The 17884-nt window shown below is 35.4% G+C and overlaps 1 protein-coding gene across 1 annotated transcript; it reads left to right on the forward strand.

Annotated features, from left to right (window-relative positions):
• Positions 1–564: 564 nt before the first annotated feature.
• Positions 565–13823, forward strand: LOC306861268 (leukotriene A-4 hydrolase-like). Its single transcript, XM_079403452.1, has 19 exons — positions 565–779; positions 1561–1691; positions 2549–2669; positions 5389–5457; positions 5609–5713; positions 6048–6100; positions 7201–7273; positions 7422–7562; positions 8464–8487; positions 8593–8663; positions 8829–8940; positions 9145–9289; positions 10222–10325; positions 10578–10648; positions 10724–10778; positions 10882–10977; positions 12527–12609; positions 12695–12799; positions 12969–13823. Exons 1-19 carry the CDS (start codon positions 624–626, stop codon positions 13087–13089), a joined length of 1836 nt encoding a protein of 611 aa, XP_079259578.1. The 5' UTR covers positions 565–623; the 3' UTR covers positions 13090–13823.
• The last annotated feature ends 4061 nt before the right edge of the window (positions 13824–17884 follow it).

Genomic DNA, 17884 nt, shown 5'->3' on the forward strand with positions numbered 1-17884 from the left:
TTATAAAATTATACAACTGTTTTTTTTTTCTTTTCTTTTTGTGACCCTGGACCATAAAACCAGTCATAAGGGTCAATTTGTTTGAAACTGAGATTTATACATCATCTGAAAGCTGAATAAATTGATGTATGGTTTGTTAGGATATTTGGCCGAGATACAGCTATTTGAAAATCTGGAATCTGAGGATGCAAAAAAAAAAATTAAAGAAAATCGCCTTTAAAGTTGTCCAAATTAAGTTCTTAGCAATGCATATTACTAATAAAAAATTAAGTTTTGATATATTTACGGTAGGAAATGTAAAAAAATTATTCATGGATCACGATCTTTACTTAATATCCTAAGGATTTTTGGCAAAGAAATGAAAAATCTATAATTTTGACCCAACCAAATGTATTGTTGGCTATTGCTACAAATATTGCTGTGCGACGTCTGACTGATTTTTGTGAGTTGTATGAACACCCTCAGCCACTAGAGGACAGTAGTTCATCGTTCTCGCCATGGTTCTCGTTGAGAAGAAAATAAAACTACAACTCCCATGATGCCGTTCACCCGGCCGGTGTCACGTGACTGCGTGTGGGTTAAAATCCATTCGCAGCGCGAGCGGAGTGTTCTCTGTCTCAATCATGACTCCTGTGTCAGACCCCAGCTCTTTCTCCTCTCTCTCAAAGTGCACTACCAAGCACTTAAATCTCATTTACCATGTTGACTTTGACAGGCACGTGCTCAAAGGGAAAGTCGCCCTGACTGTGGAAGTTCTGGAGGATAAATTCTCTTCTCTGGTACAGTTTTCATTTGATTCATCAAATCTGTGAAATCTGCGTTTGCTTGACTAATCACCTCACGTTCACACCTATGTGTGCATAAGATGCAGTGTGGTGTATGCTTTTACATTGTTTTATTGCTTTAGTTCATTAGTTCAATGTTAATTTGCATGTTAAATAAGCTCGTTTTACAGTAACAGTAGTTTCAGCTGGACCGGGTTACATATTTACTTGAACGTGATACAGTAATGATATCCGCAGCGTAACCTGATGACTTGTAATCGCATTCAAAGTGTGTTGTTTATCAATTTGATACATTTATTTAACCATCAGCATTTGCAAATGCATGTGCGTATGCGTTGCTTGTCATATTGTCAATAATGTAAAATGTATCTCATCATTAATGAGGTTTATTAGTCACGTAATGTGTACCTGGTTTACTGCACTTGACCTGAACTTTGATTCCAGGGCCTTCCAGATCACATCGATAGACTTTTACCTGATCTTGTAGTGCAGGTGCACCTTGTCAGAAGATTTCAGATAAATCTAAGCTTGCATAACTGCTATGCAGTTTGCATTTCAGAGGTGTGAAGTGAAAACAAATACACCAAACATGGATTTCCATGAATTGTTTTGACAAGATGTGTGACATCAACCATTGTAAAATACCTACTATTAAATATCAAAAGTCACGCCTATTTAAACATGAAGTTTGCAACCGTAAACCTACAGATTTAGGTATGTATTGTTTTATTTATATCTGATCTTTCTCTCTCTCACTTTCGATCCTTCTTTCTAGACGCTGGACTCAAAGGACTTGAAGATCTTTAAGGTTTCTGCAAATGGCCAGGCTGCGCAGTTTGCACTGGGGACTAAGCATAAATTTATGGGATCCCCACTAGAGATCACTCTGCCTTTTGAACTCTCACGGTACTGACACAAACTTATGTACTAAGGGATAGCAGTTTGTTTTTCTACTTCTAACATTTAAGGTATTTCTGTTATGTAATTCACTGCCAAGATAAATGCACCATGAGGCATACAAATGCATGCTATGCTTTGCGAACAAAGTTATCACCAGTGAGCTAAATCTGACAAAGTTCCTCAAAGGAAAAATATTTAATTATTATACAATTAATATATATATTTTTTATGAATTATGCAAATTCTATTATATTAATACAAAATGCAATGTTTTAATTTAATGCATTCAGTTTAAAGGAATATTTCACCCAAAAATGAAAAATTAATTAAGTGAAAATTTACTCCCTCTCAGGCCATCCAAGATGTAGATGAGTTTGTTTCTTCATCAGAACAGATTTGGAGATATTTAGCATTCCATCACTTGCTCACTAATGGATGCTCTGCAGTGAATGGATGCCGTCAGAATGAGAGAACAGCTGAAAAAAACATTACAATAATCCACACCACTCCAGTCCATCAGTTAATGTCTTGTGTAAAGATGTGTATTTGTAAAAAAAAAACAAATCTATCATCATGCCGTGTTTAACTTCAAACCTGTTTTTTTGTGGTGTTTCTTCTATCCATAATATTGCTTAATATCATTATCATTATTTAATTAATTTACTTCTTATAAGGAAAGAAATCTAAATAAAATATAACAGATTTATTATTATTATTTGCAGTTTGCCAGCAGAAAATGCGGTTTTGTAATAGACTTAATTGCTTTAAATAATCTCAAAAACTTTGACAGTCCTGTTAATTTTAATGCAAAGTTTTTCCTCATTGTTTCCTACTTGTATTTAAACGATCTCTGTGTGTTTCAGTGGGCAACATGTGATTGTGGAAATCGAATATGAGACGTCTCCTAGTGCAACAGCACTGCAGTGGTTGACCCCCAAACAGACTGCTGGGAAAAAACATCCATACCTTTTCAGCCAGTGCCAGGTATGTCCTTGCTAGGGGTGGGTGAATTACTTAATTACAATTTTGAATAATTACAAGCAATAGGACAAATAAATACAATAGAACAAAGACACAAATGAAATGGACCTAACTGGAAACCTTAAGCTCTATTTGTCTACCAGAAATAAGAAATACCACGTAAAATGGAAAAAAGAGAATCAACAACAACAACAATAATGTACCTGTGTAAATTTAATGTACAATATTATGCTTTTTAAAGTTAGACAGTGTGTTTGTTTGTCTTTGGTTTTTTGATTAACATTAAAGCTGCAGTCCGTAACTTTTTTTTTTTTTGGGTTAAAAATGATCCGAAATCAGTGTTTGAGCAAGTACATTACCTGCCAGTGTTCAAAACTATCGCCTTACTTTTAGTGCAATTCACAAAGGTTAGCTTATAATAATATTTTCTAATTTGAATGGTATGGGTAGATTTTCATGGGAAATTCGAGCGTGGCACTGCGTCATTACGTCACATCTGTAAACATAAAGAAGCTGTCCCGGCTACTAGGCTATCGCATGTGAGGATCCTGTAGGTGGCGGCTCGTTTATAGTGTTTTCTCACAGCAGCTGGAATAATTAAATGTATCATTTTAATGGCGGATTGTAATCCAGAAAGGATTATGTGTTTATGAAACACTTATGAATGAAATTAGATTATATTCCAGTTTTAAATGTGCTTCTGATTACAGATAGCCTGGATTACAAAAGATTTGTATTTTAAAGAAAACCAGTTCGAAGAGAGCATAGTTTGCTTTTTGGGTTAAAATAATTTCTTTAAATGAAATTCAAATGGCTTGACAATTAGAAATTAGACTGTACAGAAATTGAAATCTACACGCTAATACACACTCATAGTCACGCAATGCTGATGTTAACATTTAACAATTTGAGAATAAAGTATAACAATAATAATACTTTGCACAGTTTGATGTGATATGAGACATGTTTTATCACCATTGGTAGCGACATTTATGGTAATGCTTTTTTTCTCAGTTGGCCTGAACCAACGTGGCAGACTTGTTACTTACTTGTTCAGATGGCAATATAAGGTGAAAAATTCTTATTTGGGTCATATATTCCAAGACGTAGGCTAGAATCTGTGATTGCGAAGTACAGTAAATATCCACACCGGTGCGGTGACTGACTGCCACACATACTCTTCAGAACATTAGATTCATCCGCGCTGTGCCGACTCACAACCCATGCAAGGAAGATAATTCCGCACACAGCTGCAATTCCAGGTTTACAAAAAGAGATGGCTTTAAATGACACAAACAGCAGCAGGTCTATTAGGCTGCTGTCACTTTAAGACTTGATAAACAAATGTGTCTGACACAAATCCAATTTTCTCCCTGCTGTTTATGTTCACTTAGGACATAACCGACTGCGTTTATGTTAAAGGTGCCATAGAATGCATTGATACAATATTTTAAATTGTTCTCTGATATCTACATAGTAGGTATTTGGCTTAGGTAAGGGCAAAAAGTATCCAGAAATGGTTTTACATGTCCATTTACAACCCTAGGATTTCTCCCTAGAATGAAATGGTCTGTTATTACCTTATGTTGAAGGGTCATGAATAATAATGTTGAGCTCTGCTCTGATTGGCTGTTTCACAGTGCAGCTCATTTCAGTAGCTCACACAGCAGGAAGGATACACAGGGAAAATATATATTTCAATACTTTCTCGCGCAGTTATATCGTTGGGTAATTATACTGTAAATAAAATGCGGGCATTAGTGAGCCGCTATTAATATGCTGAGCATTAAAATTGCTTGTTCTATGGCATCTTTAACGTTTGCCAAAATGGCATTTTGATACAAAAATATATGCATTTGATTGTTCAAGTGCAACAACACATCAGAAAGTAGTTTTCAAATAACTTCATTTTAAACCACAAGCCTTAAAAGTGAATGCAAATTCTAAACTTTTGTGATGGCGTAGCACTACGATATCACAATCATCCAAAATCTCAAATTCAGTTTATCGCCCACCCCTACTCGTGGCCATTTCTCATCTTTCCACAACCACACAGCATGTGTGTCTGAAGACTTGTGGTTCATGTGCAATTTCCTTGAAATATTATCATTTGTGCAATCTTACAATACTAACCACAGTGTTTCACAGTCCTTATTCTTCACTAGTTTATCATGAAGAGTCCGTCTAGAGCTTGAGTGCTTTTTTTTTTTTAGTCCTAAAACTTTCCAGCCTTTCCTATGGGTTCTCAGAATAGCAGTTTTCAATTTATGAGGAAACCACAGGGGGTTTTCCACTTTTCTTGGGTGCTATTCAATATACATTTTAAATCAAATGTGCATTTTGGTCTCTTCGAAGGAGGTTGGCCAATCATAAGTGGTCATTTACATATAAAAGTCTTAAAGGTTACAGTTTCAAAAACAGCTTGTTTTAATTCTAAAGGCCAGGAAAACTACATTACTTGAGATTTGGTGTAATAAACATTGACTTACATTATAATGCATCTTTTATGCATTTGCAATGTGGTCAAACAAATGTTTCTAGCCTTTACTTGTTAGGAAGAACTTCACACCAGCTTGTGGCTGAAAACTTTCCAGCCAGGGTTTTTATAGTAGTTGTTTTCAATTAATGAGCATATTACATTGCATTTAAAACTATTGCATGTTTTTTTTCTTCTTCCATTTTTTTTTCTTACTTTTTTCATCTACTCTGACTGTCCGTACAGGCCACTCACTGTAGGACCATGGTGCCTTGTCAGGACAGTCCATCAGTGAAGCACACTTACTATGCCCAGGTAACATGCATGAATAGCTCAAAGTACTCATTATATACTCAACGAAGCAGCACTGAATTGCATGCCAAGATAAACAATCTAAACTGAAAGGAAACTAATTAAAATCCAGTTGTTCTGCCGGTAACACTGGGAACATTTTTCTGTGTCTCAGGTGTCTGTCCCCAGAGAGCTGGTGGCATTGATGAGTGCATTGCGTGATGGTCAGGAACCAGATCCGAGTGATACCAGCAGAGTCATCTATCGCTTCAGGCAGCCGGTCAGCATCACATCCTCTTTTTTTATTTTAATGAAGAGTTGTTTTTTCCAAATGCTGTCTTCATATCTTTCTCTGGTAACACTTTATTTTAGGGTCTCTTAACTAGTTGCTTATTAGCATGCATATAACTAGAATATAAGTCATTTATTAGTAGTAATTAAGCATATATTAATACCTTATTCTACATCCCTAATCCTACCCAATACCTAAACTTAACAACTACCTTACTAACTATTAATAAGCAGCAAATTAGGAATTTATTGAGGGAAAAGACATAGTTCATAGTGAATAAGGGTTCGCTATTCTAAAGTGTTACCCTTTCTCATTCTTGCAGGTCCCAATGCCCTCTTACCTCATTGCTATTGTTGTTGGGGCTTTGGAAAGCAGGTGATCCTTCTTCTGCTGTTCTTTCTGTTGTCTTCCTTCTGTTTTGTCATTGTTTCGATTTCAGAACCACGCTCATATTTTCATATGACTAACCATATTTACATATTCAGCACTCAGCATTCAGTTGTGGCTATATTTCACATTCACATTGGTTGGCCAATCAGAAGTCATTTATATATGGAAAGGTACAGTAGCAAACATAGCTTGTTTTAATTCAAAAGGGCCATATAATGGTGGAAAAATGGTCATGTACACTGGTGATCAAAAGTTTGGAATAGAGTTTTTTTTTAATGTTTTTGAAAGAAGATTCTTTTTTTGAAACATTTGCATTTGATCATTTAGCAGATGCTTTTACCCAAAGGGACTTACAAATGAGGGCGATTGGAAGCAAATCCACAAAAGAGCAACAATATATGTGTTGTGACAAGTCCTGGTTAGCAGTACATAATATAGCAATGTTTTTTTTTTAAATAAATAGAAAATCAGTAGATTTAATCGAAAATTTTATAGATGTTTCTTGTGTTAGAGGGTCAAGTCTAGATGGAAGAGATGTGTCTTTAGCCGTTTCTTGATTACAGTGCCCTCCAAAAGAATTGGAACAATAAAGACAAAATTGCTCTGTTGGCTGTGGAGTCAAGACATTTGCAAATATGATTAAAAGATGAATGAGAGATAAAACTACATAATGTCACATTTTATTATTAGCCGTTTCAACACATAAATGTTTTACCAAATAAAAAGAACAGTTTTAGAGTTCATACTTCAACAGAAATATTAAGCAGCACAACTGTTTTCAACATTGATAATAATAAGAAATGTTTATTTAGCATCAAATAGAAATAGCAATTAGATTTATTTCTGAAGGTCAGCGTGACACTGAAAACTGGAGTAATGATACTGAAAATTTAGCTTTGAGATTTGAAAATATATGAAAATAGAAAAAGTTATTTTAAATCGTAAAAATATTCCACTTATTTTCACTGCACTTTTTATCTGCACTAGGTGAGCATAAGAGAGAAATCTTAATAATTCCAAACATTTAAGATTTATGTGCACGCCTCCCAGATGAGGGGTAAATGATCTTTGTTTGTGGTTTACAGGGAAATCGGCCCCCGATCCAGAGTTTGGTCTGAGAAGGAGTATGTAGATGCGGCAGCTTTTGAGTTTTCAGAGGTGAGAGGATTCTTTTCTGATGCACTAGATTGTGTTTTCAGCACTTTGAATGTGATAAACATATCTTACACCAGTAACCACGCATTAATTGCATTTGCAATCTGATATGACTAACAGATAACTCTGTTTTCTTCTTTCTGGTCATCAGACTGAAACCATGTTGAAGACGGCTGAGAGTCTGGCAGGGCCGTATGTGTGGGGCCAATATGATGTCCTGGTGCTTCCTCCATCTTTTCCTTACGGGGGCATGGAGAACCCCTGCATCACATTTGTCACTCCCACTGTACTGGTCTGTAAAATTCCTCTTCATAGATTGATGCAGACATCTGCAACTAGATGTGTTCACACAGACATACAAAGCCACATTTAGAGACTGAAAGTAACAAGTTTTCAATCGCGGTCCATGAAGGTTCTGAACAGTTCCTGTGAATTTGCAGTATAAAACTTAAATGTGTTACAACATTATATACTCTTATTTTTTTTAAATGTTTGAGGTCAAGATGATTTGAAAAAAAAGAAATGAATGCTTTTATTCAGCAAGGACGCAGTAAATTGATCAAAAGAGACCATAAGGCTTTTATAATAAAATAAATGATGTTCATCTGAGCTTTCTATTTATTTTCCTGAAAAAATGTATCATGGTTTCCACAAAAATATAAAGCAGCGCTACTGTTTTCAGCATTGATGATGATAATAATAAGAAATGTTTGTTGAGCAGCAAATAATAATTAAAAAAAATTCTTGAAGGATCATGTGACACTGAAAACTGGCGTAATGGTTAATAAAAATTCAGCTTTGCATCACAGGACATTGAAAACACATTACAATACAGTATAAAACAGTTGTTTTAGATTGTTTTGTTAAAAATGCAGCCAAAAGCAAGATACTTATATTATATATTATTATGTATAAAATATTTTAATGCTAAGCAATGCATATTTCTATAGTAATTGTGTAAAGTTTCTCTTCTATAAAATATTCAATCACTACATATTGCTCTTGTTCAACTGGAGAGGTCAAATTCATTTGTCAAACAGTGTAATAACCTTGTGTTTTGTTCATGTTTATAGAATACACATCTGTTTTTATAATTAATTATTTAATTAATTAACAGAAAAATATACCAGAACCACATAAAATATTTAAAACTTGTGTTTGTTAATGGTCTTACTCTTTCATGTGTTTTTCAGGCTGGAGACAGATCCCTCGCTGGTGTAAGTCATCTGTGCATCAAAACATTTTTAGGTTAATGACCTAAGGTCTAAATCACATATCCTTTGCTAATGTGAATGCGCTCTGTGCTTTTGGTTTGGCTGCAGGTCATTGCTCATGAGATCTCCCACAGCTGGACGGGGAACCTGGTGACTAATAGGACCTGGGAGCATTTCTGGTCAGTCCGACACCCTGAATATGCCAATCAGAATATGCCAAAGAGGCGTCTTTTGGCTGTAATGATCGATCAATGTTGTATTGAACTTTTTATTTTTTAAAATGGTCAGAAAGATTCTGTTTTCTATGATATAACCGCTGTAACAAATGAAGTCTTTCTCTGCAGGTTGAATGAGGGTCATACGGTGTACATTGAGAGAATGATTGCCAGGTCTATGGAGAGTGAACAGCTCAGGCAGTTTAAAGGCATCGGAGGGTGGAAAGAGCTTCAAGAGTCTGTAAGTCACACATACATTTCACACTTAACCGTTATCTGATTCTCACAGGAAATTACAGCAAATTATTCTCAAATCCGAATAAATCATGCAAATTATGCACTGTGCTGCTGTGTCAACTACTTTTGTGTCTGTTTGGTGACTTTCTGTTTAGATTTCCTGATGCAATTTACTGGCAAAGCAAGTCACTGCTGTATCGTTTTGTAGGTCAAACAGTTTGGAGCGAATAATGTGCTCACAAACCTGGTCCCGAATCTGCATGAGGTAGACACGGATGAAGCTTTCTCCTCTGTGCCCTACGAGAAAGGATTCGCTCTGCTTTATCATCTGGAGGAACTGATGGGTGGTCCAGGTACACACACAAAATGATTTCTCCTCTCCCAGGTTAAAGTGCCAATACTGCTTAAAGTCGATCAAGAGTTAAAGTGAAAAATGAAGATTCTGTCATCTTTTACTCACCGTCATGACTTTCTAAACCTCCAAACCGGTTTAGCACAAAATAATATATTTTGAAGAATGTGGGTAGCCAAATAGTGGATGGCATCCATTGACTTTCATAGTATTTTTTCCATGATGACAGAATGTATACACAATATTAACAGACCCTACTCAATGCATGTTTTGGAAGATCCCCCTTTTTGTCAAATATATTTTATTGGACTGTCTAGCTTTTAATGCATGTAGAAAACTCTTTTATGAAGTGAACTCACTTATTTAAGATAATTTTGCCAGAAAAAGGTTTTGAATTTTTATCATATATTAATGTAAAAAATAGTTTGTAATATAACTTGTTTGTTTGTTTGCTGGTTTTTATTGTAGTTGTTATACTTGTATTTTTTTTTATTGTTTTTGTCATGAAAATAGCCTAAGATGCTGACATGGCATTACATAAAAATATACTACTACTACAATATTATCAACAATAAAATTGGTTAATATTTAAATAAATATACAATCAAAAATATATTATTAAATGCATTTAAAAAATATCTTAAAGTAAGCCAAAAGTTAATTGTTATAATATTTATTATATGACTCTATATGTCAAATAGTGCTGTCAAACGATTAATCCAAAATAAAAGTTTTTGTTTGCATAATATATGTATGTGTGCTGTGCATATTTGTATATATACAGAACACACACACATATTATGCAAACAAAAACCTTTAGTTTGGATGCGATTAATCGTTTAACAGCACTAATGTCAAATAATTATATGTATAACATATATAACTTAAAAATAATGTATAAGGAAAATAGTCTTTCTCTGCCTTTAATTATAGAGGTCTTCATGGGTTTTGTGAAGTCTTACATTCAGCTGTTTGCCTATGGCAGTGTAACCACAGAGGAATGGAAGAACTATCTGTTCACTTACTTCAAAGACAAGGTGAGAACTAATGCACTCTTTACTTAAACATATACATGCATAATTCTTGTATGCACGATGCCAAATAAAGCCCAGTAATATAGGAACACACATTGTTGTATATTCGTTATAAGGCTTTTGTCAAAAAAATAAAATAAAAAAATAATAATAGTATTTTGGAACCATTCATGATGGGATCGAACAAATATCCTGTGAGAATTCTAAAGAAAATTCTATTTCCTGTTTAAATGTGTCTGTTTGTTTCTATGTCAGGTGGACATCTTGAATAAAGTGGACTGGAATGGATGGATGCACACTCCAGGAATGCCCCCCGTCAAACCACAGTGAGCACTGGAGCACATGTTTTGGAGTGTGTGTGTGTGTGTGATTTGATTTTAACTTGTCCTCTTTGTGCACAGGTATGATACCACTATGGCAGACGCCTGCACTGCTCTGTGCCAGAGATGGGTGAAAGTGAGCCTTTCGCCTATTAAAGAACACCAAAGCCTTTCACAGTTTTAAAGTTTCTCTAAATAACATTAAGTTTTAAGGCTAAGTCTCCTCTTTATCTATCAAGGCAAAAGAAGAGGACCTTGCAAGTTTCACTGAGGCAGACGTGAAGAAACTCAACTCTCCTCAGCTCATTGAGTTTATGGCTTTGTTGCTCCAAGAGGTACTAAATAAGTTGAAATGGGTGAAAAATTCCTTAAATTTAAGGAGGGACCACAATATTTTGTTTTTGTCAAGAACATCCTAGCAATGACCTTAACACTTACCGAATCACAAGCAAGAACTGTTCACATTTTTTAATGTAAAAAAAAAAAAAAAAAAGGAATTTCATTATTGATTCTTACATCTTTTTATGTAAACATGATTTTTTTTATTTGATGATTTAATTAAATATTTATTTTTAATTAATTACAATTTTTATATTTTAAATTTTTATTTTTTCAATGTAAAAATCTAAATGACAGTTTTGCTTAAATGTGATTTTCATTTGTATTTAAAATATTAAATATTTATTTGATAATAGATTTTAAATATTTAATAAAAAATATATATATACAGTATCTCACAGAAGTGAGAACACCCCTCACATTTTTGTAAATATCTTTTCATGTGACAACACTGAAGAAATGACACTTTGCTACAACGTAAAGTAGTGAGTGTACAGCTTGTATAACAGTGTAAATTTGCTGTCCCCTCAACATAACTCAACACACAGACATTAATGTCTAAACCGCTGGCCACAAAACTGAGTACACCCCTAAGTGAAAACATCCAAATTGGGCCCAAAGTGTCAATATATTTTGTGTGGCCACCATTATTTTCCAGCACTGTCTTAACCCTCTTGGGCATGGAGTTCACCAGAGCTTCACAGGTTGCCACTGGAGTCCTCTTCCACTCCTCCATGACGACATCACGGAGCTGTTGGATGTTATAGACCTTGCGCTCCTCCACCTTCCGTTTGAGGATGCCCCATAGATGCTCAATAGGGTTTAGGTCTGGATACATGCTTGGCCAGTCCATCACCTTTACCCTAAGCTTCTTTAGCAAGGCAGTGGTCGTCTTGGAGGTGTGTTTGGGGTTGTTATCATGTTGGAATACTGCCCTGCGGCCCAGTCTCTGCTTCAGTATGTCACAGTACATGTTAGTATTCATGGTTCCCTCAATGAACTGTAGCTCCCCAGTGCCCCAGACCATTAATGGCTGTGTGTTGAGTTATTTTGAGGGGACAGCACACTTACATTGTTGTACAAGCTGTACACTCACTACTTTACATTGTCGCAAAGTGTCATTTCTTCAGTGTTGTCACATGAAAAGATATAATAAAATATTTTCAAAAATGTGAGGGGTGTACTCTGTACTATATATATATATATATATACATACATAATTTTCAGTGCATAGCAGTTAAGCATAAACTATTTACATTTTTATATAAATGTGGTTTTTAAAAATATATTTTATTCAGAATAATTCAAATATAATTATTCAAATATATTTAGATAATAAATCTTATTTTTAATTATTTAAATAACTATTTAATTTTTCATTTAATTGAACATTTTTCAAATGTATAAATCTAATTTAGTCTGTAATGCCTCCGTATGTGTTGCAGAGCTATGCAAATGATGAACACGTTTAGCTCTGCAGATCAAAAGACGGGAACTGAAAGCAGAAGTGGTCTTGAAATGTCTGTTTCCTCTGCATATTACCAGGAGCCCCTTCTTCTGTCGCGTGTGAAGAAGATGCAGGAGGTCTACCAGCTGAACAGTGTTAAAAATGCAGAGGTCCGCTTCAGGTAAGCACCCTGCTGTTGTGTTTTTTTTTTTATTTTTATTTTTTTTTATTTTTATTATTTGATAACAAATTGGTTATTTATGCAGGTGGTTGCGCATCTGTGTGAGGGCACATTGGGAGGAAGCCGTTCCCCTGGCGCTGAAGATGGCTACTGAACAGGGCAGAATGAAATTCACTCGCCCACTCTTCAAGTAAATGCATTCATTTGTTTTGAGAAGGACCAAAAGGAACCGGATGTTACAGAGAGTTTTGTAATTTCGTAAAAAAGCAACCGTGCACACTTCTGTTTTCAAGTGTCCAGAGCTCATCAAGACCATTTCAAAGTGCACTTGCTGACCTCCTTTTCTCCTTCTCATTTAGGGAAGTTTACAACTTCTCCAAGTACAGCGAGGAGGCAGTGAAGACATTTAAGGAGCACCGTGGAGCGCTGCACCCAGTCACAGCCATGCTGGTGGCCAAAGATTTGAAAATTGATGGCTAAAATGCTGCTTTCTGATCTTATTATACATGCAGTGTTTCTATGCTTCAACGTAGTACTCAGATACAAAACTGCACATCACACCTTGAACAGACGGGTTATTGTGTAGAATGGTTTTCTCTTCGTTGGCCAAAGCTTGCTTTTTTTTTTTTTTAATGTCTCAGTCTCAGGGCTTAGAACAAAAAACAAGCATTTTTAGTATCATGTAGTTCAGTGTTAAAAAATTAGCATATCTTGATACGAAGGATCCACTATATCCTTTTATATGACATGTCCAAAGTAATGGTCTGTAATAAACTCATCTGTACAAGAGGTTTCTGCGCTTTTATCCAGCACAAAATGTATCATGGTGAACAGCACAAACAAATATTATTTATATAATATATATATTAGGTTTCACAATTCAATGGACAGAATTTCTAGTTCACCACACATGAAAACTGGCATTTGCTCATTCTCATGTGCCTTTCTTTCCAAGAAAGTCCAAGATGACATGCACTACTCATCCAAAATAAATGAAATAAATCAGAAATAGAGTGTGCACAATGCAGAGTAGTAGGCCTACATCATTTGGGGTGCAGCCAATGTGTTTGATTCATTTGGTAAAAATTGAATTATGTAATTTCCTCTGTGTGTATTTTTATTTTATCCTATCCCAGCTTAATTGAGAATATTGAGCAATTTTCTCATACATTTGTGCAAACGGCTGACAAAAGTGCATTAAACGTTACTAAAGTGATGTAATGTCCCAGCTGTACTTCTATGCATTTACTTAAAAGCTATGACTACTATTTTTTATTTTATATCTTTGCAGAAACCGCATTGTCAAATTGAACACGTTCATGCCTTGACTCTATGGCATGTCAACAGGATAAATATTTTAAGCAGTTTAAATGTATGTGATTTTTAACGCGTAAGCATGATTTTTTGGTGTTTTGCTTGATTAATGACTTGAAGCATCTCATCCAGTTCAGTGTTTGTGCTACTGGACCATATCATATTATGTAACATCACACAAAATACACTTGTCACCACCTACTGGTGTAATTATGTTTCACCAACGCTTATTGCTATAAATGTATTGAGCATGGATGATATTATTTGCTTATTAATAATTACTCATCTCAGTTATTTATAGACATAGTAAATAATAGTCAAGGCAAATAAGTAAATTAATTAATATATAGTTTGTTGACCCTATAGACATTTTTTGTTTGCATATTTGACATCATGCTTTTATGGCTCATATAGTTTGATATTGTGAGAATATGGTGCAGCTGCTGATATTTATATGGCCAAAAAATAATTGTAATTGTAAATCACTGAGATCAGTTTAGCAGACTACTTACATAAAAAGCATATAAATATAAAAGTAAAAATATGATCTATTAAACAGACGGCATGCAGATTTTTCAGCAAAATTTTGAGCATGTTGATAATTTAGAGGCAGTTAAATGATAATCCCATTGGCTGATACTCAGCTTTCACCATCTATGTTTTGATTTCAAAAAATCGTGTTGGGGAACATAGGCAACTTGATTAATATTCATGAGCACAGGCTTTAGCATGAAATAATGAGCTGCTGACAGTAAAAAAAAAACATGAGAAAAGAGAGGTCATCTTTGAGTATTATTATAAATCAGCCTTGTTTAATAGATTACTTTCTTTACAAAATGACCAAGCAACAGCACTAGTTCTGTTATTCTGAAAAAAATATAAATTTTTTGTATATTTTTCAGAATAACAGTCTCCTTTTCTTGTCTGCAGTCTTTCCACATTGATGCTGCTCTCTATTGACACATCTGGAATATGAACCACCAGATTTAGAAGTGCAGCAGGTGAGTTCACTTGTCTACATTACACTGTAAAATTTACAGTGGTCTCAAGTAAATGATCCAATGCAGAAAGACTGCTCTGTAGTTTAGGGTAGAGGACCACAGTTAGAAGCTTAATGCTCCTGTCAGAATGTTCAGTGTGGGTCGTGTGCAGTTAAACACAGAAGTGACCATAACTGGACCAGACCAGACATCATAAACATCATAAAAATTGAGAAATGTTAAAGTTTAAACAAACTTAATGAAAAAAATGTATTCTTTACTGCCTCAAAAATCATAAACACTCTAATCTTCATATTCCCTGACACTGATTTTCCAAGATCCCTTCAGAAAGTGATTGTGACACAGATGCTGTAAGTTGATGATGAAGCGTTTGTTCTACTGTTTTCTCTTCGACCAAAAGCCTTTAGGAAACATTTTGAAATGTGTGATTCAATTAAGACAACATTTCTATTGTAAATGAGTACACTATGCATAAGGATTTTTATTTGTCTCTTTAAAGTACAGAATAAGGGATGTTGGAATGATTAGTTAGGATGTGTGGACAGATAATGGCTTTAATAATGAAAATCTGATCATGGACAGACAGGTAATGCTATGTGAGCACACTCACCCATGTGTTTGTGGTTTGTAGGGCTGCAGTGTTTCATGTTTAGCTTGTAATGCAAGACATAACCAGCCTTAATCAATTTTAATATTCTAATTCAAAATAGATGTTATTTTATTATTATTCACAAACTTTTTAAGGTTTAAATGTATTTATTTCTTAACATCCTCTAAAAAGATTCTAATATCATTCTAAATATTTTTTTGTAATATTATTCAGATTTATTTATTATTTAGTGTAACAACATAAATGCATAATTGTTCACATGCATTTATTTAATAACGTTTGGAAAAAGACAGATTTTAATATTGTAATTCTAAATTGTTACTTTAAAATTGGTAATGTTTATTTAATTGGTCTAGACAATGTTTTCTTTCTTTTTCCTTTTTTGAATGTGTGTAAATGTGTTTATTTCTTATAGTAAGTGAATATTTGTATATGTGTGAGTTGGTGTGGCTGAGTTGTCAGAGCTCATAGTGTACTCTCTTCTTCTGATGCAGGGTTGTGGGTTCAAACCCCTCCTCTGCTGTGTAAGTGAACATAAAGGTGTTTTTTTCCTCTTCATTTTCCCTTCAAAACTAAAACTAAAACAAACAAAGACCTTGCTCAAAGGTCTCACCTCAGTCGTGGTATTGTGGGCACTGGTTATTCACTCCCCCCATTACAATCCCTGCCGGACCTGAGACTCGAACCTTCGGGTTATAAGCCCGACTCTCTATCCATTAGGCCACGACTGCAGCAATGTAGTTCACAAAAATCACCACAAGAGGGTGCAACCAATTTAAGTGCAAAGGGGACCTATTATGCCCCTTTTTACAAGATGTAAAATAAGTCTCTGATGTCCCCAGAGCGTATACAGTAGGGCAAATAAGTATTTGATACACTGCCGATTTTTCAAGTTTTCCCACTTACAAAGAATGGAGAGATCTGTAATTTTCATCGTAGGTACACCTCAAAAATATTTTGAAAAAAATCCAGAAAATCACATTGCATGATTTTTGAATAATTAATTTCCATTTTATTGCATGAAATAAGTATTTGATCACCTACCAACCAGCAAGAATTCTGGCTCTCACAGACCTGTTAGTTTGTGTTTAAGAAGCCCTCCTATCCTCCACTCATTACCTGTATTAATTGCACCTGTTTGAACTCGTTACCTGTATAAAAGACACCTGTTCACACACTCAATCAGTCAGACTCCAACCTCTCCACTATGGGCAAGACCAAAGAGCTGTCTAAGGACACTAGGGCTACAATTGTAGACCTGCACAAGGCTGGGATGGGCTACAGGACAATAGGCAAACCGCTTGGTGAGAAGGCAACAACTGTTGGTGCAATTATTAGAAAATGGAAGAAATTCAAGATGACTGTAAATCTCCCTCGGACTGGGGCTCCATGCAAGACCTCGCCTCGTGGAGTATCAGTGATCCTGAGAAAGGTGAGGGATCAGCCTAGAACTACACGGGACGATCTGGTCAATGACCTGAAGAGAGCTGGGACCACAGTCTCAACGGTTACCATTAGTAACACATTACCATTAAAATCCTGCACATTATAGGCTGGTTATTTTCACACACTGCGGCCACACAACTGTTCAAACAGCTTATAAAAGTGACTTTTGCATAATGGGTCCCCTTTGAGTTCATTAAAATCTGAAAAGAATGACAAATCCACGCCAGCGCTCATATTTATAAAAACTGTCTTTGACGTGGAAAAGTGCTTAGCGTCACATCAGGGTTTGAGCAAACCTACGCACTTTTTATTGTCGGAGTATTGCAGGTTTTTAAAAATGTAAGCTGTTCTTGCAGCTCGCTGTTCTAAATTACGATGATTGGTGATTTTACGTCAATGACATTAATTAGGAGTCTTTTACAAGGTAAACGACTGACAGCTGAATTTGAAAGCTGAAACCATTCAATTGCGTGTAAGTTCAAGAAATCTGCGATTCATAGATTTCACATCTGACACATTCGCACGTTTTATTTTCATACGTTCATTCGATGAATCAAACGTAGCTTACGCATATTCGAGAGATGATTTTATAAATGAGTCCCCTGGAGTACTTGACATCCTCGGTGATATACGCAGCCATCAAATGTGACCACCAGAGGGCCTTCCATATGAAACAGCAACTGACATCGGATGTGTTTTCTGCAAAGGTTGTAGCTAAACTCAGGAAAGTGGCGAGATGGGTATAAACGGAGGTCGGTGCCAGCCGCAGGTGGGTGGGACTTAAGCTGCAAGTGGGCTGTACAAACCAACAGAAGATTTTGATTGGTTTGCTTAATGTGTAGGTTGTAGTATCGGTTCACACTCCTGGTGGCGGTAGTGTGCATTTTTTTTGCGATCCGTCAAA

Source organism: Barbus barbus, assembly GCF_936440315.1.
Source record: "Barbus barbus genome assembly, chromosome: 42".
In the NCBI taxonomy this organism is placed as follows: Eukaryota; Metazoa; Chordata; class Actinopteri; order Cypriniformes; family Cyprinidae; genus Barbus; species Barbus barbus.